General features: G+C 55.3%; 1 protein-coding gene across 1 annotated transcript; it reads right to left on the bottom strand.

Moving 5' to 3' along the window:
• Positions 1-1,998: 1,998 nt before the first annotated feature.
• On the bottom strand, positions 1,999-11,453 carry LOC127472976 (actin-binding protein WASF3-like). The gene is made up of 8 exons (XM_051792012.1): positions 11,295-11,453; positions 9,725-9,859; positions 9,448-9,601; positions 9,001-9,118; positions 8,624-8,799; positions 7,981-8,223; positions 7,033-7,415; positions 1,999-6,181 (listed from the first exon to the last, which is right to left on the bottom strand). Exons 1-8 carry the CDS (start codon positions 11,425-11,427, stop codon positions 6,024-6,026), a joined length of 1,500 nt encoding a protein of 499 aa, XP_051647972.1. The 5' UTR covers positions 11,428-11,453; the 3' UTR covers positions 1,999-6,023.
• Positions 11,454-24,549: the final 13,096 nt, after the last annotated feature.

Here is a 24,549-nt window from a genome sequence, read left to right as displayed (position 1 = left end):
ACCTGCTTCTCAAAGCCCTCCTAAGGCAGAAACTTTGTGGCCTGTTTCAGTTTCTCCATCCCTTACCTTGGCAAAGCCTTCCCCAAGATCTGACTCAGCTCCCTTCTGCCACAACTCACTCCTCCCATGCCGTGCACTTGAGTCCCTCACTGACATGGAGAACAGAGTTATTTTTTCCATGCCCTTTGTGGCTTTTCAGGGGGTTTTACCTACCTGAGGTTTTCCCTGTACAGAGCAGTGGGAGAAAAACCAACCTAAAATGCTGGATTATTTTATTTCTATCTTTTTCCTCCTCTTTGCACTCTTAATACTTTATGCAGAACTAAGTGCTGGAGCTACCATTGGGCTGAAAGTCACCCAGGACCAGCCCAGGGCCCTGGCATTGCCACCACGGGAAAGGTGTGCAGGGGAAGGCTCAATTCCCACACACTTGGGCTCACAACACTGGCAGGTCATTGTTTAACAGGTTTGAACCTGTTCCTGAGAGGAACAAGAGACTACAAAGGCACCTCTGGGAGGCTGAAACCTGTGGAAAGATCCCTATTAGGAGATGCCCATTAGGGTGCCCATCCCTGCTCTGCTATCACGCAGCACTGTGGAGGAGCCCGTGGCCTCAGGGTCCTGCCAGTCTGTAATCCAGACATTAACATGGATAAAGTCACATCAGCACTGCCTTTGGGACTCTGTGGCCAAGCATGTTCTATCCAGATCTTGCCTGGGGGTTTCCCTCACCGAGAGCCCATCCCTGGCTGCAGGCTCTGCCTCAGCCATGACAGCACCAGGGTGGTGTCCTGCCCCCACCCTGCCTGTGGGCACGTTCTGAAGGCTTTGGGGCAAACCTCACTGAAGTTCCTGACTGGGAGTTTTGTTTGGGTTTTTTTCATTCCTTTCCCCACCAAAATCCAGGCTCAATTTTTACCGGGAGAAAGCAGAGCTTGAGACAACAATCCTAGAAAACCTGGAGTTTGTCCAAGGAAGACCAGATTCACAACCCCTCCACATCCTTTGACTCTCAAACAGATACGTCAAAGTCTAGGTTTGGCTTCTAAGTGTCTGAAGGAGGACATTTTGCATGAGCTCAGAGGCCACCACATGAATTGATGGGCAGCTCTAAGTCTTGGCAGGCAGTGGTGCATCCAGGCATGTTTCCCATCACATCCATGGCCATCCCAGAGAGCAGAGCTGTGTGGGGACTGGGAAAGGCCCACCCTGAGGGCACAGGGACAAACCCAGCATGGCTTGGCACTCCTGGACTTTGCTCAGGCACTTTTGCAGGGCAGTAGTGGAGGGGCAGGAGAGCCCCACTGTGACATCAGTGGGGGGATGTGGTCATGGGGCTGCTCGTGGGGTCACCTAAGGAAGGGACAACAGTCCTTGAGGTGCTGCTGCCCAGTGGAGAGTAAATTCACAGGTGAGTGAGCATTTGAGGCTCCTAAAGTGCAGTGCAGGTTATATGGTCTTTGCTGTAGACTGTAAACTCCCCAGGACAGACTCCTTGCCCTTATTGTTTTGGGTTTTTAATCTGTAAAGTGACATTCCAGCTGAGAAAACCTTACCTCTAAAATACTATTACTACAGGAAAACAGGAATCTCGGTGAAAGGAACAGCCTGTGCTCCCCTTGCCAGCATCCCATGATGGGGAGTGCTTCCCATGGCCAAACATAGTCCATCCACGAGGAAATGGCACTGTGTTCCTGCCAGCCATGGACCTCTGGAATGTACCCTCCAAAACACCACCTCCGGTGCTACAACCTGCCTTCCTCCAAGCAAAACTTCCATTTATCATTAAAGCTGAGGCTCTGTCCCCAAGGGAGTCTGCAAAGCTTCTGTTCAGGCTGTTGGGTGTCTTGAAAGGGAAATAGAGATGAAAAAGTTGCTGGGAGGAAATTTGAGGGAACTCTCTGGAGAAGCCAAGTTCAGCCTCATGTTTGCACCAGGAGCAAGACCTTCCCCAGAAAAAACATCAGCAGAAGCAGGAGCTCTCATGGGATGTGATGCTCACTCCTCTCTAGGTTTCTTCCCAGGGTGCAAAGTTAGAAACTACCCAATCCATTCCTCCTTCAGGACACCTCTAACCAGCATCCAGAGCCAGCTCCAATGGTCCCTCTAACCCAAGGAGACACTGAGTGCAAGGCCAGGCATGAACACTGCTAGACTTCCACCAACCTTCAGAAACTTGAGCAAGACCAGACTTCACACTTGGTGTAGGTTCACAGATGTGCCATGGACATGTTGGTCCCTACAGTGTCCATTTTTAGATGAACTAGAGATGTCCAAGAGGTTCCTGATGGAGCTTAAGGACCACAGCCTTCCATTAATATCTCCAAGCAGAACAAAACTGGCTTATTTACTGTTCCACTGACTCCAGCCCAATCCATCTGTGTGCACTCAGGGTGTTCTTCCCCCCGTTGGCAGTCATATTTATTATTTTTAATCTATGCCCATAAATTGGCAAGTAGGGGAAAGCAGATAAAATGGAAAGAGGAGCTCTCAGGAGATCAGTTGGGCTCATTAAATGTTTGGCACTCCGTGATTATCCACTGGCAAAGAAATGCCACTGCTATATTTTAACATGGAACATGATACCTTAATATACAGGAGAATCTCCTCAGCCCAATTCTGGTACTCTTGAGAGAGGAGAAATTCAATCATCTGTGACCTGGATTGTATTTTTTAATGTCTGCCAAGCTAGATAAAATATTTAAATATTCACTTTTATATCAGCCCACATGAGGATTTGAGCATTTCAGGTTGTGTAACACAGCGTGGCCTACTTTGGGAAGAATATCCGGGAATAGGCACATATGTACAAAATATGGAGTGTGCAGCATGTGGGTCAGACAGACAGTGCTAACGAGTGGGGCACAACCAACTCCAGCAGCGCCAGCCCAGGAACTGGTGTTGCTTCTGTTGGATTTCATAGGTCACCTGGGCAAAAAGCAGATGAATGTGCCTAAAATAAAGCTGGTCATGCTCCAGCGTGGCTGAACTGTTGGGTGAAGGTTCTGAGGATGCAGTGGCTGTGTCATGAGATCGGGGCTCTCAGTGCCACCATGTGGTATTAATGGTCTGATTTGATGATCTTAGAGGTCTTTTCCAACCTTAGCAATTCCGGGTGCTTGCCTGCCTTGTGGTGCTGTTGGGAGAGTTGGGAAGAGCATCACTGTGACCAGACCAGAAATGGGTCCTACAGCCCACCCTGACTACACAGGTCACCTCTCCACCAGCTACAGCAGAAAGCTGAGCAACGAGCTCTGCTGCAGATCTCACTGGGATGAGGATGGGGCCGGGGATCAGCCCCATTCCCTGCTATCAGGACAGCTTAAGGGCTGCCATGGCAATTCAGATCCCTGGAAGAGGAGGATCATGATGTTTGCAAGCAATGGGCAATGCTGGGAGGTTATGCTCCTGCCGACTTGCTTTGGACTTGAGCACATGAAATGTGTTTGTGTTATCAAGGGCTGGAGATTGTAAGCAGAATATGAATGGTGAGGATGTGCTGGGATGCCCAAAGGGGAGAGGATGGTGTAAGGAGTGAGGAAGAGTGGGCAGGGGAGCCTTTGCTACCTGCCCTCCCGAGGCTCCCAGCTGTACACCCACTCTGCAGATGTGGCCTGTGCACAGGGCAGGCAAGGACTGAGGGAACTAGATGACCTTCAAGGTCCCTTCCAACCCAAGCCATTCTGACTGTCAAGCGTTTTGCTATGGAACAGCATCGACCCTGACACTGGCATGGGTTGACTGACAGCTGCCAATCCCAAGTGCAGCACAGCTGTGGGGAGGTGACAGGGCAGTGGGAGGCTACAGGGACAGTCCTGACCTGCCACACACCAAAGTCCTGCCAGAATGACCACAGTTCCAATGTGACACACACAAAGCAACTGGTGCACGAAAAGAAGGGGCTTGATCTTCCAGGGGCACTCGACCACTCTCCAGTTCTCACCAGGACTGGCTCAGCTTTGCAGAATTGGGCCAGTCAGAGATCCAAGGGACAAGCCAGTCCCATGTGTCCCTGAGCCCTTTCCCAGGGCTGGTGGGACTCGGCTCTGCCTGAGCCCCCACTTGGTTCCCCCACTGACTCTGCAGCCCTTCGACCCCCATAACAGGTAAGAGCAGCTCCCTCAGCCCCTGCTATTCTCCCTCCTCATAAAATTTATTACTTTTTCTGAATTATCCAAATAAATCCACTTTCTCTTCACACACAAACAGGATTACGATTGTGTCTACGTTAATAACGCTCCACAATAAACACCACCAGGAATCTGCTGAAATGTTGCTCTGAATTTTTACAACACTTCCTTCTGAACATGTTCCAGGTCAAATCCCAGCTGCTTTCCCAAGGAAGGCCCATCACAGGCATCACAGGGGCTCTCTGTCTTGGCCAGGCTTTGGTCAAAAGCTTTTGCAGCCAGTTCCCTGTGTTTCAGAGGGTCTACATCAGAAACGAGAGCTCTTGGTGAGCACCAAGCATCAGGAATTTCCTGACCTCCTGGTGCACTGTGTCTCCCTGTCTCCTTTGGTCAAGCCCTGCTTCCTTGGGTTTTGTAGATGAGCTATTCCATGCATCCTAGTGCTCTTCTGCTTCTTGCCTTGCCCTCTCCCACATCCATGCTGCCCCTCTGCTCAAGCCCACTTGGCACCACAGCTCACAGTCCAGGAGTGGAGATGTGGGAGGTGTCACTCCCAAGGGACAAGAGACCATTTTGTGGCAGTCAAGAGAAAGGAGAGCTCCTGGGGGCATTTCTCAGCAGCTGGGCAGAGGATTCACCACATCTGGCCATGAAAAGTTTCTCACGGGGAGAAATGAGCAGATGTTTGGGGTGTTGTTCAACACCAGCACTTCTCAGGGTGAGGAACCAGCAACCTGGTCTAGAGGAAAGTGTCCCTGCCCATGGCATGGGATTGGAATGAGGTGAGATGTAAGGTCCCTTCCAACCCAAAGCACTCTAGGATTCTATGAACTTAAGGATGAGCCTTTGGGTCCCCACCATACCCTCCCACCTCCTTTACTGGCCTGGTTGCTTCTGGAGAGTCAAAATCCTACTGTTGTAGCCATTACCTACATGGCTACTGGGAGAGGCAGAGAGGCAGGCACAGAGTCCAGGCTTTCCCCAGAAGAGCTGCAACATGGGGCCTCAGTTTTCCCCCATTCAGACCCTCGTGGTATAAGGGAACACAAGAGAGGGCCTGGGGACATCACTCTGGCAAGTCCACAGCAGGTCCTGGCCCATTTTCCACTCATGGGGAATGTCTCCCAGCTCTCTGCAGGTTTTTGCACCTGACTGTGATATTTTCAGTATTCCCTACCCCTTCTCTCTGCCTTCCTGTGCCTCCTCCCTCCGTGAAGGGAGGAGAAAAGTCCCAGTTCATTGCAAGGGATTGGACTCAATGGGCTTTAAAGGTCTCTTCCAATCCCAACCATTCTGTGATTGTCCAGGGAATGACAGTACGATGGGAACCATCCCTATGGAGCTGCTGCTAAACATGGTGCATCACCCTCAGGGGAAGGAGGCTCCTGCTCATGGGCAGCCTTTGGAGTTGCCTGACCCCAAAAACTCTGACAGTAGAGGGTCCCCAGGCCCATGCAGGGCCATCCCCGAGCTCCCATGGTGGCACCAGCTGTGCAAACAGGCTTCTTCTCCAGGAGCTTCTCGTTACCACAGTTACCGTCCAGCTGGAAAAGCACTGCTGCCCCTGGGGCTCCCTCCTCGCACAAAGCACACTCAGGGCCAGCCTCTGCTCCTGCTCCAGGTGTAAACCCAGAGCAATCCTATTAACCTGCCTTCAGAGAATTTTGGAAGTCATTAAATGTGAAGGTGCTGCTAATGTCTGGTCTCACTGCCTCTGAGGTGTATCCTACCAGTGCTGCTGCTGCCCGCAGGGTTTTGGACAAAGTGTAAAAGCAAAGCTCCTGGACGAGTGGGGCCGCCCGCACGGCAACGGTGGGGGAGGCGCCTGTACACACCCGGGGCAGAGCTGGGGGCTGCTCCAGCCCAGCCCAGCCCAGCCCAGCCCGGGGCCCCTCAGTCTGACCACTCATTCTCGTCCAGCTCGGAGTCGTCGTCGGACTCGCTGTACTCCACCGCGATCCGCCGCGACAGGATCGTCGCCACGTCATTGCCCACAGGCTCTTTCTTGGCCTCTTGTTCCCACTGCTCCTGGACTTTCCGGAGTTGGATCCCTGTGGTAGGAAAAGGGGGAAGGCTTTAGGAGCAGCGCAGTCTATGTGCAGCATCCTCCCATTACATAGTGTTGGCTGAAACGAGATGGCTGCAGCCCTGAGCGGGAGGATGTAGGTCATTACAAAGCTATATGAGATCGTAGGATTGGTAGGACAAGGGGGAATGGCTTTAAACTGAAGGAGAGTAGGCTTAGATGGGATATTGGGAAGAAATTCTTCCCTGTGAGGTGGGGAGGCCCTGGTACAGGTTGCCAAGAGAAGCTGTGTCTGCCCCATCCCTGGAAGTGTCCAAGGCCAGGTTGGATGGGGCTTGGAGCAACCTGGGATAGCAAAAGGTGCCCCTGCCCACGGCAGGAATGACATGGTCTTTAAGGTCCCTTCCAGCCAAAACTATTCTGTGATTCTATGAATAATGCAATGTGTGTGATTATGAAGCTCTATCACAGAATAAAACTCCTTCTCTGCTTCCATTCACCTGAAGATGTTGAACCTTCTGGAAGGTTAAATTTACCACTCGACCTCAAGATTTGCAGGAAGGGGAAGTGGGAGAGACCTTGGAGCACATCATCCTCTACAGCCTGAAAGGAATCCAGTGATCTGTGGGGCTTCATTCCACCTCTGGCGCTGAGTCTCCAGCCTCTCCCCAACACCCTGCACTGCACTTCATTCCCCAGCTCAGGTTCCACCTGGGTGTCACCATCTTCACCCCTCACCTTTCCACCCAGGGCCTTATCTTGCACTCAGTGAAGCCGATGCTTCCCCGACTCTACTCCAAGAGGTATTTTGCCCCTGCGGTGACACTGTGGGGACCTGCCCCCCTTCCCACTGCCTCTACCCCGCTGCCCCCTCACCCCTGCGGATGGCTGCCAGCAGGTCGCTCCGGGCGTCGCTCATGGGCATCAGCGGGATCTGTGGCTTCCGAGGTTCCACGGCGGGGGCGGGCGGCGAGGCCGAGTGCGCCGGTGAGGCAGAGACCGCCGGGGGCCCCGGGGGCGGCGGGGGGGGGGCCACCGGGGGGCCCATGGGGCCGGCCTGCGGCGGGGACGCGGAGTAGGGGCCGGGGGGCGCGGGGGGCGGCGAGGGCGCGTAGGAGGGGGGCCCGGCCGAGCCGGGGGCCAGCGCAGGGGGGGCCGAGATGGGGCTGTCAAAGGCCGTCTGTGCCGAGGGGATGACGGGTGGTGGGGGCGGCGGGGCCGGTGGCACGAAGTACTCGGCCATGGGCACCGGCTGAGGGCTGCAACAGGGGGCACAGGTCAGTGGTATGGGGAGGGATGGCACCCAGCCCAGCACCCAGCCATCCTTCTCCCATCCCAGAACCCTTCACCCATTCCATCACCCATCCCAGCACCCATCACCCATCCCGTCACCCATTCCAGCACCCATCACCCATCATCCTTCACCCATCCCATCACCCATTCCAGCATCCATTACCCATCACCCATCCCGGCACCCAACAGGCTCCACTCTAGCTTGGTTTACTCTGAACCCCCATGTAAGCTCTGTCCCAGAGCCAGAGAGGTGGGAGGGCTCTGCCAGCACAAAGGGCTATGGGGCATGAGGAGGTAGGAAGGTGGCCAGCACCCCAGGGGAAAACCTCCCTAGCCCCCTTTTCCCTGAGATGAGGTTACCCCAAAAGCACTCCTGACTGATTTGGATCTCAGTTTCGGACCACAACAGCCACAGAGGAGGGCTCTCCTCACTACCTCAGCCCAGAAAAGGGGGGGGTCAGGCCCCCGCCAAGCCTCCCTTCCCCTGGGCACCCCTGCACCCTGCACCCAGCCAGAGGGCTGGAGCCCTACCCGTAATCCTTGACGAGGTGCGGTCTGGGCCCGTTGAGCACGGCCTCGGGCGGCGCCGGCGCGTGGGGCTGCTGCAGCCGGCTGAGGCTGTTCTGGCGGCTGCCCGGGGCCGGGCGGTACACGTGCTCCTGGGGGTTGGGGGGGGCCAGCACCCCCTCCTTGTGCTCCACCGGGGCCAGCAGCTGCGCGGGGTGGTTGGGGCTCGCCGGGTACGAGTGGTCGGCCGCGTCCGATGCGTAGGATCTGCAGCACGGAGAAACCCCACTGCTGTACTCGGGGCAGGGGGGTCACGGGGTGGGGGGTACAGGAGTATTTTGGGGTTGAGCGAACGAAACAAAAAATGGCCACAAAAATATAGATGTACAAGACAGCAGAGAGATAGCAGAGGGGAGGAGGACACCAACACAGCTGAACCACTCTCTCTGCCCATAACTGCTAAATGGAAAGTGCTCTGATTTTATCCCAATGCCAAGGCTGCTCCTGAGGTCCAGGATGGCACCCTGGGGGTACCAACTCTCATGAAGCTACCACAGGCTTTCGGCTTATCACCCCAACCCTGCTGCGGGAACACGAACCCCCACAGATGGAGCAGAGCAAAGCAAAGCAGAGCCGGTGAGCTGAACGTGCAGTAGGTAGAACCTGCCTATTATCTGGGGACAGTGATCCTTCCGATGACGCCATGTGATAGGGGGATGGTGAGAACCTGTTATCGGGCCGGAACTCTTTATCATACGCCATCATGTTCCACTCCAGCCGCCGGTTCCGGGCTTTCCTCACTTTCTTCACCTCCCGGGTGGAGTCCTCCACCAGCCGCTGCTCCTGCAGGCACACAGAGCCACAGCTCCACCTCCAGCACAGCTCCTCTGGACCATTAGCAGTGCCCAGGGAGCATCACCCCACCCCAGGAGATGCACCTGATGCAGTAGAGGGGAGTGCAGAGGATGCACAGGAAGGTGACTGTTCCCCAGGTGCCAGGCAACCCCAGCTCCAGCCCCTCAGAGTCCCCCACCTGCCCATTACCTTCTGTCTGCGCTTCTCCTTCCTCTTATCTTCTGTTGCCTGCAACATTTTCTCCTTCCATAAGTTGAAGAAGTAGGAGGGGTCAGTGTAGAATTTGAGGCCATCCTTTTTGTCATCCCTGAGCATTGGGAAGGGAGGAGAGAAGTTATCAGCTACAGGAGAAGACACCCGTTCCCCTGCACATGGGCTTTGGTACAACCATGACGGTGAGCTGCTGTCCCACCAGGAACACGTCCAACACAGAGGTCACTACCCGTAGTACCACTGGGGGTGTCACCCATCCCAACTGCCCTCACAATGGGGGTGGTGGCACAGCAACTGCAGAAATCGGCCTCTCAGGCTTCATCAAGCAGCAAATGGGGTGCACACCTGACACCTCTCTTGGAAAAGGCTCCCAAGAACGCCCCAGGACCCCCTTGTTCTCCCCAGGAGGTGATGTGCCTGTACCTGTAGGGTGTGAGGATGTTGAGTGGTGGGGGTTTGTCGCAGCGCTGGTACATCTCCATCACCGGGTTGGGGATGGAGTTGCGAGACACAACCTGCTGGTTCTGCACCGTGGAGCTCTTGAAGGCTTTCCTCATGTTGATGTCCTGTAGCGAAACTGTGGGCACAGGAAGGAGAAGGGGTACAGAGGTGGCCTCAGCCCCCCAAACAAGGCATGGTGGGTGGTCCAGCCAGGAGCACATGTCCTGGCTGTCACCCCAAAACAGCCCCAGGCTCTCACCTTCCTCCACGGTGGAGTCCAGCTGTGTCACCTTGATGACCAGCAGGTCCACCCTCTCCTGCAGCGAGTTCATCCTCATGTAGAAGCTGTTGGCCTCATTGAACAGCTCCCCAAAGATGTCCTCAGCGTGCCTGCCTGGCAGGGGACACAGTGCCCATCACCAGCCCATCCCCTGCACACACACCTCCCCAGTGGCTCCATGCTCTTCACAGCCTTGTTTTTTTGGGAGCTGAGCCTCACTCTCTCCCAAAGCCCTGTGCAGAGGGAGGGGAGCACAAACACCACCCCCACGAACACCCTCAAGCATCCTTTTCAGTACCCACAGGGGCACAGAACATTCACAGTGTCCCAAAAAGCCTTTGGATCCACCAGGACAGATGAGCCAAAAGAGTGACCATCACACATGACCGGTGGAAATCCAGCCCTGAAGGTGGGAAACCAGGAGCAGGGCAGCAGGGAGTTCCACAGCAGGGAGAAGCTGTGACTTGTTTAACTTTATAATAACTTTATATTAACTTTATAACAACTTTAGCAGTTATTTTCCTGCAGCATCCTATGCATTGTTACAACAGCTCTTTGTTAGGGCTATTCCTATCGTGGGGCTGAGCAAGGAGTCTGGCAGAGCATTGCTGACATCTGTAGGCTACAGCATCCATCCCATCCTATCCCATATCCCAACCCAGTCCCTATCCCATCCCAGAACCCAGCCCAACACCCAGCCCATTCCAGCATCCATTCCAGCCCAGCACCTCAGATCCTCAGAGTTTCCTCCAAACCCACATATCAAGCAGCACCTAAAATCAAGGTGTCTTTAATACCTTCTCAGACCATTCACCCAACTCAGTCATTTGTATTTGGATTCTTTTTCCTCTGGACAAGGTACCCATGGCCTGGGCACCCGTGTCACTTCCAGCAGCTCCATAAATACAGGGTTTATTTTTCTGGGAGTATTTTAGAGAAGAATCTAGTTCTGGAGTGGGAGAGAAGAGGGGGAGCCCTGAAAAGCCTGGGCTTCTCTCTCTTTTTTAATTGGATATTCAGCAGTGAAATAGGTTGTCCCTATTAAACCTTCACACCGGTGTGCTCTTGTCCGTCCCTTTTCTGCTAAGTCGCAGGGAAGGAAGACAGCTGAGGATTTAGACCTTTTATATAGACCTCTCTTCCTCATAAAGCTCTCACATTAAAAAGCATAGGTTGGAGTATTTTAGACCTTCACCTGACCTTCCTATTTCTGGCCAAGTGGAGAAGCAAGGGGCTCATAGAGGCTTTCTGCCCCCCACTGCACAGACCAGCTGTGGGAGGAAGATGGGTCTTAAAATGTCTTTAAAAGTCCCCAGTTTGGGCTTGGCCCTGAGCATTCTCCTATTTTCAATTAGCTGAATTTAATTCCCACTGAATTAGCAGGGGCTGCAGCCCACATGGCTCTCATAGCCCCTGTTTCTCTGTGTTTGGAACCAGAGGAAGCGACTGCAGCATCCCAGCAGCATCCAACCAGCATCCCAGCAGCATCCAACCAGCAACCCAGCGCTCCACCACCATGCCATGCTGGGATTGCTATGCCATGACTTACTGAGGCTGCCCAGCTGTTTGATGATGGCAGCCAGAGTGCTGTTGGTGACACACTCCAGCTCACTCGTCACCCCGTCGGGCAGAGCCCCCCGGCACAGGTGCCGGGGCTCGATGTTCCTCTTCACCAGCGGCATCCTGCCTTAGAGCTCTCACGCCTCTCCTGGCAAAAGGAGAAAGAGAGGAAACAAAGAAAATACATTTTACCATTTGCCTATTTGTCCTCCCATTCCCTCTGCTTTCTGCCCAGGATACTCATCCTGCCCGTGCTGGGACTCGGCGGGTAGCAGCGGGGCTTTCCCAAGTCGGGGGTGCTCCGTGGGTGCAAACCTTGGGGTGCTGGTGAGCACATGGATGCCAGGATGGAGGTGAGGACCACACCAGGGCACTGTCCCTACCCTTGTGCTCTCCTGCCAAGCCACTGTGTCCTTCCCCCCTCACCTCCAGAGCGGTGCTCAAACCAGGAGCAAACCCCCATGTGCTGCTTCCCTTCCGCCGGCCCCAAAAAGCCTCATCCAGCCCAAATAGAAGCAAGGAAGCGCTTGTAATGCCATTATTTCCAGCTCACTGCCAGCTCTCCAGGGTTTTATTTGTGCACACATTACACTGAGGCAAGCTGCTGGGCCCAGCTCATCCCAGCTCTCTGCATGGCCCCCCCAGCATCCCTGGGTGCCTCTCCAGCATCCCCGTGTGGCCCCTCAACATCTCTGGGTGCTCTCATAGCATCTCTGGGTGTCCTTCAAGCATGTCTGGGTGCCCCTGGCTCTGCTGCCATTCCACCTGAACTGGGCATGGTTCATTTTCTCTGGGGCTCAAGGAGATGTAGGGAGATACCCTCACCCAAAAGCCTCATCTCCAGCAAGAGAACCCATGGGAGCTGGGGAGGAAGGGTGGGCACGACGGGGTGGGGGGTGCTGGGGGCAGGTCATCCCGCTGATGGAAAGGGGGAGTGGTGGGAAACAGGCTGGGAACAGAGGCAAAAAAGGAGCATTTATTAACCACAATGATGCCTTCTGGGGTGCTGCAGCCTGGGACTGGGACACGGACGGGCAGTGACCCCACAGGTTTGCACAAGGGGGTCTGAGGTGACACGAGTGCATCTGGACTCAGCTCCACTCCCACTGTGAAGGCAAACTGACCGCCGGGCTGATAAGGACTAGAGAGCACAAGCAGCATTCCCAGCTCCCGAGTGCAGCTAGTGGAATCCCCCCGTTTCACATCCCGGGCACCCCTCATCCACCCCATCTTTACAGAACTTTGGCAGCGAAGGAAAAGCAGCTTCCGTTAATCGCCGGGAGCGGCGCCGCCGGGTGCCGACACGGGAGCCAGCACTTCTGCCCGTGAGCCGAGCCAGCAATCTGCAGAGTTCACATTTTTTGGCCCTGGCAGCGTTCGACAGAACAGTTTCCCATTGATAGCACCCGGCCAGTGCTCCCGTCCCCCCGCCAGCACTACCAGCTCCTCCGCAGTTTTCAAATGCAAATTCAAGCTCCCTCCACGAACCAGTCCAAAACTTGTTCCTAAATCATTCATATGGAGCTTCCCAAAGGGCTGATTGTGCTCCCAGGTCTGTATGGACAGGGCTGGGCTCTGCTCTGCCCCAGACCAGTCGGGGTACCGTGGGAAGGAACCCTGATCCCTCCGCAGGGTTCTGCGATGCTTTGGGCTCAGAGCAAACAAATCGCGTGTCCTCCGGCGCTCCCCAAACTCACTGCACATGGATGTGGGGCTGGTACCGCCCCTGGCGCCCAAAAAAACCAGAGGTTTCTGCCACCAGGGTTTGCAGGGGAGACTCTGGATGTCTGTTGATGGATGTCTGCTCGGGCCATGAACAGCCCGCTGGCACCCCCTGGATCCCCCCCGGCTGCATAAAGAGCTGAGGAACGCTGGCAGCTTCACCCCAAGCTCACTTTGAGCTGGTTTTATGTGTCATCCCGAAATCCACCTCAGCGGCTGAACCCCGGCATTTCCCCGCGGGGGTTCCCCCCGAGCGGCGGCTGCAGGGACCGGAGGGCGCAGGGAGCGCTGTTAACGAGCTGCTCGAGCCCAGCAATTAGAAACAGGGAACAAAGAGCCATTCTCACACTCGTCTGGGACACGGCCGCTGGAAACAGCCACCAGCACCCGGGGCTTTTTGTCCCTCACGGGGAATCCGGGGGGAATTGGGGCCACCCCTCCTCCAGCCCCCGTGGGGACCCCAGAGCAGAATGAATTAAAAAAAGGGATTTGCGGCTTGAAACTTCCCCACAGGGACAGACTTGCAGAGAGGCAGAAGGTGGGTAAGGGGCCTGATAGCAGCATTTGGGAATGTGCCATGGGAGAGCATCCCTGGAGAGGAAAAATCCCTTTAATCTCCCCCCTAAAAAGCCCAAACAAGACTCAGAGCCTGCAGCAGGAGGAACCAAGGAGGAACTGGGCACACATTTTTAGGCTTGGATAGCCTGGAAAGGCAACTTTGGCAGAACAGAACTGCTTTTTAACCCTGCCCAATTAATGGCAGGTAACAGGAACCCAGGGATCAGAACCCCCTGCCAACCCCTCCTGTGACAAGTGTTCTCTCAACCTGCTGCACCAGCAACACCAAACCTCTGACTTCTGGCTTGAAACTTAACTTCTGACATAAAACCTGTGCTCTCAAGGCCCGTCCTGACTCAGGGGACCACAGTTCTCTGGGTGAGGATGGGCTACACACAACCCCACAGACATCAACTTAATTTCTATCCCTCCTGGCACATCTTGCTCACACTTACCAAGCAGCTGCACACAAATCCTGAGAGCTGGTGGCCCAGCCAGAGCTCCAGCAAAGGGGCTTCTGCTTTTGCTGATACTTCTGGTAATTTCCAAGCCTTTCAGGGGGTGATTAAGGGTGGCAGGTCCTCAGACCTTCAGGAAAGGGCTCCCAGAGGCAGGGATCTCCTGGGAGCAGGGTTGGCTCCCTGGTGCAAGAGGGGGAAGTTCAAACATTGACAGTCAGGCCTAGAGCTATTAATGATTTCTTCCATACATAGGACCATCCCAGCCCCCACCTCAGTGCTCAGCACCATGGGCCACCGTCATGTACGGGTACCTCCAGTACAGCCCAGTAAAGTGCCCCAGTAAAGCCCCATCTGTGAAGCTGCAGGGTCAAACTGACATATTCCCATGGACACTACCAGCCGCTGATGGCCTTGATCAGTCTCATCTGGGACCCCTGGGACCTCGGCCCACCCATGGCCCAGGAGGTTATTCAAACTCAGCTGGAAGTGCCAGACTTGCTCTGAAGGAGCTGCTGGTCCTCAGCTGTGCTTCTGGCCCTGCTCCTGCCTTGGGTGGGAGCTGGCACCGGGGAAACTCCTGGGTTTGGTTAAATCTTCAGGGTGAGCATTGGACCTGTGTCCTGGTCCCTTCATTCCGGGTGCCCCTGGGCCTGCCAGCAGACTCTGCTCTGCCTGCTGTTTGCTGGCCCTGGGGGGTGCTGGGGAGCTCCTGCTCTGGGGTCACCCTGAGCTCCCCCTCGCCTTCCCCCGTGGCCCTGGCCCTGCTGTGCCCCAGCAAGGGCAGAGGCAGCGAGGCTGGGGTGGCACCTTGCTCACAGCACTGTGGTGACCTTGTCCTGGAGCTGGGAGAGCACAGCCAGGGTGACAGCAGCACTGATGGGGGGACATGCTTGATCCAGGGCAGGTGAGATGTTTGGCCTCGGTGTCCATGCTCAGGCTGGCTGGCAGGAAGGGTTTTCCACCTTGCCAGGCTGCTCCAGGTCTGGTGCAGGTGTCTGACCCTGACAGGCAGCACTGGGCTGGGCTCTGCTGCAAAATGCCAACTCTGGCACACAGGATGTGAAATGGAGTTCCTAAAGTCCTGCCTTGGGACAGACATCACTGGGATGGATGGCTGGAGGCGGGATGGGCTCTTTCCCTCCTGCCCTGCTCCTGCTCTCCTCTCCCACTGTAACTCAGGGAACGTGCCAGCCCTGGAGGGTTTGGGTCTTTCCTTCCCCTCTAGCTGAGGGTACAGATGATGGCTCCAAGGCCACAGGGAGACCCCAGCCATAGGTGGCAGCACTCCCTGCCCAGCTCAGCATGTCCCCTCTGATCCCACCTTTCAGCTGCTTTGGGATAATGGTGTAACCCCCCAGTTTGGGTTTAGGTGGTCACATTGGCTCTTCCAACCACCCTCAGCAAGGTTTGCTTCTCCTATTTATTCCTCATGGGATGGTCCCTGTTTCTTCAGGTGCTGACTGCTCTGTTGGGTGTGGGAGTCAAAGGCACAACCTCAACCAGTCAAACCCTCTTGGGATGGTGTTGTAGGGTGAGCATCTCCTCCACTGGGTCTGGGAACATCAGCCAGGCTCTGGTATCACTTACATGGACTAAAATCCACGAGGTTTTGCTCTGTCTCCTGTGTGGAAGTGAGGAGCCCTCAGTGGGAGATGGTGTTAGGCTGCAGGAGGAGGAAAATAGGAGCCACAAAATCAGCAGGAATTTCCTGGAGGTGGAAGGCAGGAGGAGTGGGACCAACCAGGGACTTCCTGTGAGCTCCTGTCATGGTACAGGCACACTGTGGGGATTCTCCCATCACTCAGCTCCTCTCTCCAGCAGTGGAAAGAGTCAATTACTAAATCTTGAAATGTGAAAGGAGATTCACCAGCTTCCCACTCGCTTTCCAAACCAGCAGAGGAACTTGGCAGGGAACCACGTCCAGCTCACTGTGCCCAAGCACAGATCAGCTGAGGTGCAGGCAGGGGAGGGGATGAGACCAGAAATGAGCTTTATCTTGTGCCCTAAGAAACTGGTTTCTCCCAAGGAACAATCAACCAATTGCTCACAGCATCCCAAATCCAGAGTTGCTGGTGCTACTGAGGAGCAGCCCCTGCTTTCCCAGACCAAGGAGTTCTGGGGAATAAGGGCTGCCCTGAACCCCCAACTGGCAGCCCCCAGTCCTTGCAGACCACACTGGGAGTCACCCAGAGGTGACTCCTACAGCTGGCTCCTTCCAGATGTTATCCTTCACCTCAGCAGCCATCACATCTGACAGCTTAGATCCTTGGAGTCCATCAGGGGCAGAAAAACAGTTTTCATTTTGCAAGAGGGTCCAAAGAGAAGAGTTTTGTGTCCAGCTACTGCTTCTTATTTTCTTTGCTACAGCTTTTCATGTACAGAACTGTGTCCTCACCCCCACTGAGCCCCCAAACCCACTCACACTCTGGGCAGGGGATTGAGCTGGGATTTACAACTCTGCAGCAAGGTCCAAAGTGGCCTAAAGGTCAAGGAGGAACAAGTTGGTGACAAGTTTCACAGGTGCTAGCTAATCCCTGTGATGGATGTTTGGGTTGGTAAGTGCCTGATATCTGCAGTCCCAGACCTGGCACCCTGCTTTTGTTCATGAGACAGAAGGTAAAAGTCTCCTGGATGCCACCCTCCTTCTCCAGGCCACAGTGGGGCAGAAGGACATTTTGGGGGTTGTGTTCTATGGCTGGGTGTTCCCTTCAGGAGAAACCTGGATTGGGAATGGAGCCATGGCAGAGATGAGTAGCACTGATGGGAAAGATGTCCGTGTTGCACACCCCCACTTGCAAAATCAAATCAGCCATTGAGGGCTCTCCAACACCTTGTGTGGCAGTGTTGGAGCACACATCCCACCAGCTGGGGGGTGCCTGGAGCAGCAGGAATGAGGGAAACCACATTCACTGCATGTCAGTCAAGAAAAACCCTGAGCTTGGATTTGGGAAGAATGTGGGTAAGTGTGTGGTGAACTTCAAGACTGGGAGTTTGGGTCAGCCCAGCACTAAGCTCAGTTCTGGGACAAGCTTTGGGGCAGTCCATTTGTTCAGCCCGTGCAATCAAAGCTCTTACCCAAATCTGGCTCCCCAGGGTAATGCTGAGCCCTGAGGGCCAGGCATTGCCAGGGACTGGAGGCTTTTGCAAGGGAGCAAAAGCTTTGGTTGGATGCCAGGAGCCAGAGCAGTGCAAAAACCCCAAGTGGTATATTGGAAAATCTATTAACCTCAAACAAAAAATTTACAAATGAGTATCAGATGAACAAGAAGTGTCAGATCTCGCAGTGACTGCTCAGGACCTTGCTTTGCTATAGGACCCTGGGAATGGTGAGGTGAGGAAGGACAGAGGACAAGAGGAAGACACAAGGCAGTCCTGAAATATTAAAGGAGCAACAAACCCTCTGACTCTGAAGTCAGGGAAAGGTCACAAGGCAGAGGCGACACTCAGCTGGGCTTGTTGGTGCCTGAAGGAGCTTGTCCTGTGGAGTTTGGCAGGACGGATCTGGTACAGAAGAGGACTGGAAGGATCTGGGGGTGTGTGGTGCTTTTGAGCAGACAGAAATAGGTGGTAGGTGTGAAAGCAGCAGGTTCTCGAGGTGTTGATTTGTGGAACTCTGCCATGGAGTGTGCTGGAAATCAGCGTGGGATGGTTCAAAGAGCAACAGGACAAGCCTGCAGAGGACAGACAGGGCCACGAGCAGCCACCTAACGGTTGAGGGCAACCTCTGGCTCAGGTGGCCCTAAACTCCTACTTCTCAATGCCAGATGTTGGACTGATGTGGGCCATGAACATCTTCAGGAGGTAGAGCAAAGCCTGTAGCCTACAGAGGCTGAAGCTTTGTTGTCTAAAAAAAAAAAAATCACCCAGCAAAATCTGTGCAGGCGGCTCGTTGTGGTGCAGGGAACCTGCCTGCTAGAGCTGGGCCAGATCTGCTGATTTACTCCCACAAAATGGAGCACGAGCTGCACCACAAGGACTCGCTGCTCTGATTTATGAAATGCATCTGCGACCACTTCTTAATTTGTTGCCAGCCCAAATGCCTGTGAACACCACCAGCATGACAAATGTCAGTGCTTTGTGGGAAGGTGATCACTGCTCCACAGCTATTGTCCAAAGGTTAACTAAGTATAGTAAAACCAGCTGGATCTCAAGCGTTCCCCTTGCTTAAAATAAAGCAGAGGGCAGGTCTCTGGTGAAGGAAAATTCTCAGGATGGCACTGAGACTGAGGGGCATGGGAGAAGCAATGCCATTGCCTGCCCCTTCCTTGAGACCTCTGCATCCCAAAGGAGTCTGGTTTTACATGTGATCTGAGGCCACGGGAAGCAGCCCAGGCCCACTGGAGGGTCAGCACATCTCACAGCAAATCACCAGGTGGCAAAATGCCTTGGGGGCTGCAAAGCCCCAGGATGTGGGATACTCTTTCTGGACCCCATCCTCAGGGTGTCAGCTCAAGGGAAGCTGTGGACTCCCTGTTCCTGCAGCACGTGTGAAACGAGTTGAGAGGTCTCAGCCCTGATCCTGGATGGCACAGAGGGATATTTGCTGCTGGCCAAGAACAGATTTGGATTGAGCTGCAGCCGTGGGGAAAGGGTCGGGCCCTTCAGCCAAAGGGGGTAGAGAGCTGGATGCCTGGCTGGCCCCAGGGCAGAGCTCCATGGCTGCCTGGGTTGGGGCTGGAGCAGTGACCTGTGTCCCACCGGGAAGGCACATCTCCCGCCCCGCCGGGAGTGCTGCCCGCACCTCTCCTCCGGCCCATCTGTGGCTCCTCCTCTGCGAGCTCAGCCAAAGTCAGCTCCACCACGGGGAGCAACTGCCAGGAGGCTTCAGCAAGCAAACACTTCACAGCAAAGTGCAACACAATGTTAAATCACAGCTAAAAATATTCCCCAAGAGCTTTATTAGTAAATGCCACAGTTGGTGGAGTTTGGTGGGGTTTTTTTCCCTTTCTACTGCAAAATGTTTCAGCTCTAGGAACAGCACTTGACTAAATTGCATCTAAACCTCTGAGGGCTGGGCTCCACAGCACTGGCCCTGCTTAGGAGGATGCCATAAATGCAACTGCCTTGTTACCTTGGGGTTAGCATGAAAACCTTATCCTGCTGCAAGTCTGGGTTAAAACAAACAGGCTTCTGTGTGGTTTTTATCTAAATGATGGGTTTTTTTACAGTTATATGATGAGCAAATGCTGTAAATCTCAGAATGTTTTGGGTTGGAAGGGACTTTAAAGATGATCTAGTCCCACCCCCTGCCATGGGCAGGGACACCTTCCACTAGCCTGAGTTGCTCCAAGTCCTGTCCAACCTGGCCTTGGACATTTCCAGGGATGGGGCAGCCACAGCTTCTCTGGGTAACCTGTGCCAGGGCCTCCCCACCCTCACAAAGAAGGATTTCTTCCCAATATCTAATCTAAATCTCTCCTCTCTTAGTTTAAAGCCATTCTCCCTTGACCCATCACTATCTGCCGCTGTAAAAAGTTGCTCTCCCTCCTTTTTATAAACCCCCTTCAGGTGCTGGAAGGCTGCAATAAGGTCTCCATAGAGCCTTCTTGTCTCCAGGCTGAGCAACCCCAACTCTTGCAAGTGGGTTTTCAGGCAGTATTTTTCCTTGGGGTTTAGTTGATGTGGAGTTTGGATTCTGTTGTTTCATATCTCAGAAATGGGGAGCCCTCAGTAGCCCCTGGCACTGGTCATGAAGCTGAGGGCCACTTCATCAGGTCCTTCCCATCCCACAGAAGCTGCTGCCAGCCCTGGTGACACCACCCCCACCTTTTGGCTCTGTCTCTGCTATGGATACAAATTAAATCCATGCAAAAAAACCCAACAAAACATCAATGCTGATACCCTAATGCTGAAGGGAAAAAGGTGGGGGCAAATGTGTGGATGAAACTGCATGATCCTCCTCCATCATCCTTTGGCTGCTCCACATGTGGCTCCTGCCTGGGAGCAGTGATGCTGCCTTGATCTTCAGAGGAGTCAGGGGATGGGGCTGTGGGAACACAGCACAGATCCTGGCTCTGTTTTGGTTGGAAAAGATCCCTGCTGGCCCAGGAATCATGTGTTGTTTCTAATGACTCTATCACCAAAGGAAAATCTCCAATGCCGGGTTTTTTTCCCCTTTGTGCCCAGCTCATTACCAGAAGGATCTCTGCCGCTCGCTGCTGCTCTGTGTGAGCAGGACACTGCTGAACAAACCAGCCTTTTTCTCCCCAGCATAGAAGGCGCTTTGATAAACCCAGGAAACCCTCAGCCAGTAGCAAGGGGCTTTCTGGAAACCCAGCACTTGCTGGCTGTGGGCACAGCCGCAGGCCTGGCAGCTCCAGCCCCGGAGCAGGCGCTCCCAGCCCGCCCGGCCGCGCTGCTCTGCAGGGCCATGTGCCCGGCGCTCCCTGCACAGCGTGGCACGGGGGCTTCTCCCACCGCTGCTGGACCTGCTCCCTACAAACATCCAGGTGGATCTGGGGAAGTGGGGGCAAATCCTACCCAGGAGCTGGTTGCAGCTTCTCTGCTCACAGAGACGTGCGAAATGCCGCGGCTCTCGCCCGCAGGGTGCAGCTCAGAGGGTGCCTTTTTGGATGAGCAGCTCTGCAGAAAAGCATTCTTGCTTTTCTTTTTTTGTTTCTTACCACTTTGGCTTGAGGGCTGTTGTTCGTAACTTGTCAAGATCTTGGCATCCGTGGCTGATTTGTCATCCGCCGTAAAATGGAGGATGAGCATCTTTGGTTCAGAAGTGGGCCAAGGGAGATGACAGCTCAAAGCAAAATATGCTTCATCTCGAGTTTTCTCTGTGGGCCTCAGCTCCCGGGAAAAGGAGCGGACATTTGGGATCTGAGTTGCTTCACAGCGTTCTGGGTAAGAGCCCTTTGCCTGCTCTGCGTTTGCGACAGCAGAGCTCAGTGCACATTAACCTTCTGGCTGCCAGAGGAGTTGTGCCCAACTGATGCTGTCACCAACCTCCCCTATTCACCTTCCTCCAGCCTGTCACAGTGGAAGCTCTTGAGATACACAAATGCCACCAAAATGCCATTTTTGATGAAATTCTACCAGCAATCTCCTTACAATCCAATGAGCTGCAGCGTGAGGGGTGTGCCTTGGCAGACTGAAGTTTTGAAGATGAATTATTAATCCTGCCAATGCTGAGCTGCCCATACAGCCCTGGTGCTGCGCCCCCCTGCTCCGGCTCATGTCCGGCAGCGCATCCAGTGGCGCATCCAGCAGCTATTCCCGTGTTCCAGGCAGCCCCAAAACAGCCACAAACTCAGGGAGAAAGCATCTTAATCCATGGGTATTTTATCACTCCGACACCACCACGAGGCAGCAAGAACTCCAGTTTTCAGCAATAAAATTAAAGCTCCCTGCAAGCAGCTGAATCACTGAGCATGGAGGCCCAGGCTCTGCACCTCTGGGGGTGTGGGCCTACCTGCAGCCTGCCCACAGGGGCGCCCCAGCTGGGGGCTCCAGCAAGGGGGCTTCCAAATCCGGGGGGGCCCCAAATCCCAAAGAAGGCACCAGGCTGGGGGGGCGGGGGGGGAACACGTGACAGGTGACACCAGGGTTCTACCCTGCTCAGCACTGTCTCCTCCACACCCCCAGCCTCACATCGGGCTGCAGCCCCCCCATAGCCCCCCTCATTCCCCAGCCAGGGGGTGATGAGCCCTGCCCTGCACTGGCTGTAGGTGCACAGGCAACCGCGGGTCCAGTTTATCCCCCACAGCGATGTAAAGATGACGGATCCTCCCTCTCCGAGATGCAAGGATGTAAAGTGATGCTCCCCACCCCCACGCTGCCCCCATGTAAGGGTGCAAAGCAGCCAGGTACCCCCCCTTCCATGTTGGAATGCAAAGTGACAGCACACACGCCCCCTCCCCATCGCCAGGGCGCAGAGAGGCCTAATGTGCCAAGAGCTTTGGGCATCCCTCCCTCGCGCCATGACAACGTGCAGAGCAGTCTGACCCCCTCCCCTCCGCGCAAAGGTGTGAAACGCCGGAGGATCCCCCGCCCCCGCACCGTGAATAGCCGCAAAGTGGAGGGACCCCCCCGCCCAAAGATGCGGAGCAGCTTGGACGGCCCCCTCCCAGCGCAAGGACGGGAAGGGATGGAGGGCAGCCCCCCACCCCCCTGCACGGCTGCAAAGCTGGGGGGACACCCCCGCAATACGAGGATGCAGAGCGGCCCGCCCCCTCCCCGCAAAGATGCGAAGGGAGGAAGACCCCCCCACCGCAAGGATGCAAAGGGATGGATGTCCCCCCCAAACGCAAGGATGAGAAGCGGTAAAGGATCCCCCACCCCCCCATGCAAGGATGCAGAGCGGCGGGGGATCCCCTTCGCTCAAAGATGCCCCCCCCCGAAAGGATGCAAAGCCACAGGGGACCCCAATAAAAAGGCTGTAAAGCTTCTCCCCTATGCGGTGTCCCCCCACTGCAACCTCACACATGGGGGGACGGGGACCCCCCACTTTGCGGGTGCCGCGTCATTCCCGCACCCCCTGCGCTCACCTCCGCCGGGCTGGGGCGGCCGCGCCGTGTCGCGGCGGGGCCGTGCGGGGCCGTGCGGGGCCGTGCGGGGCTGCGGCCGCCGCCGCCGCTCCCGCTGCCCTCGCCCCGCTCCGCCGCTGCCCGCGCTGCCCGCGCTGCCCGCGCCGCTCCGCAGTGCGCGCACGGCGCATGTGCCCCCTCCCCGCCGCCCCCGCCCCCGCCCCGCTCCGCCCCGCTCCGCCCCGCACGGCCCCGCACGGCCGCCCCGGGGCTCCCCGAGCCGCCCCGCACCCGCCCTCGCAACTTCGGGGGCTTTGCTTTTGGGGGTTTTTTCGGTTGGTTGGTTAGGGGTTTTTTTGGTTTGTGTTTTTTTTTTTTTTTTTAATATAAATACCTAATTTCCCATAGGTTTTCATCCCCCTGCCATGAGCTGCGGGTTTAGCCCATCTGGCTGGAAATTCTTCAGCTGGTGAGATCAGGAGCAGAAAGGAGCTCCGGTGAGAAGAGGAGCAGTTTGGGCACTGTCTTCTCCGGGTTTGGCATCACCACCCTCTCCTTCATGCTTCTCCTGTGCCCTGGGCCCATCTCCCCATGGATCAGAACTGTGCCTGGGTGATGGTCTGGGGGTTTGCTGAAGCCCCAAGAAGAGCATCGTCCTGCCCAGCTCGTCACTGTCACCAGCCACTGTTACCCGAGAATTTTAGATCCTCTCCTTGGTCATGCCACGGAGATGCTCTGAGGGTTGGGCAGATCTGCTCTGGAGACCTGCTGGGAGAGCTGGGGGAGTTCACCTGCAGAAGGCTCCAGGGAGACCTGAGAGCCCCTTCCAGTGCCTAAAGGGCCTCTAAGAAAGATGGTGAAAAACTTTTTAGCAGGACCTGTTGTGACAGTTTGAGTTGATGGTTTTAAAATAAAAAAGGGTCTATTTAGACTAGATGTAAGGAAGAAGGTTTTTTGCAATGCAGGTGGTGAGATCCTGGCACAGGTTGCCCAGAGAAGCTGTGGCTGCCCCATCCCTGGAAGTGTCCAAGGCCAGGTTGGACAGGGCTTGAGGTAACCTGGGGTAGTCGAAGGTGTCCCTGCCCGTGGCAGGGGGCAGACAAGATGACCTTTATATGTCCCCTCCAACCCAAACTACTCTATGTTTCTGTGCCCGAGCCAGCACTGGACCATGTTGAGATGCTATTTGGTGCTTCATCTTAATGTTTGGGGGTCTCATCTCTTTGTTTGGGGTTGTAGGTCTAATGCTGCTACCTCTGAAAGAGCCCTCCCTCTTTCCATAGCCCGTGATTGCTCCTTGGTCTCAGACCAGATCAAAGCCTTCAGCTGGAGCTGACAAAACCCAAGCTTGGGTGTCCTAGAATCCTAGAATGGTTTGGGTTGGAAGTGACCTTAAAGACCATCCAGTTCCAATGCCCCTGCCATGGTCAGGGACACCTTCTACTTAGACCCCACCTCAGGGCTCTGCCCTTCTCAGGCCACTTCAGCCCACACAGACCTGTTCCCTGGGCTCTGTCCACACTCCAGCACCAGTGACTGGCAGGGATTTTCCAGGCTGGTTGAGGAGTGACAAGAATGACTCGCTCAGGGGCTGAGACTGTGGGAAAACCACATGGCTCTGCCCACAACAGCTGTGCATCCATGCCAGGGATGCCAGCAGAGCCAGGTCAGGCTCCAGTGACCCCACACCCTTTCCTCAAACCCCTGGCCATGCCCCTACCCAGCCGGGGCAGCCAAGGGGAGCTGCAGGCTGGAGGCTGGTGGTGCAGTGGAGCAAGACACCCACAGAAATAGCTCCTCAAATCCTGGAGTCAATTTTGGACCTCTCACTACCAAAAAAGACATTGAAGGGCCGGAGCGTGTCCAGGGAAGGAAATGAAGCTGGTGAAGGGTCTGGAGCAGCAGGAACAGCTGAGGGAGCTGAGGGGGCTCAGCCTGGAGAAAAGGAGGCTCAGGGGGGACCTTCTTGCTCTGCAACTCCCTGACAGGAGGGGGGAGCCGGGGGGGGTGTGTCGGGCTCTGCTCCGAGGGA

This window comes from Manacus candei, unplaced genomic scaffold (genome assembly GCF_025592945.1).
Source record: "Manacus candei isolate 608988 ecotype Guabito, Panama unplaced genomic scaffold, ASM2559294v1 h1tg000003l, whole genome shotgun sequence".
In the NCBI taxonomy this organism is placed as follows: domain Eukaryota; kingdom Metazoa; phylum Chordata; class Aves; order Passeriformes; family Pipridae; genus Manacus; species Manacus candei.
Note: the sequence above shows the minus strand (reverse complement) of the source record. Positions and strands in the feature narration are given on the sequence as shown.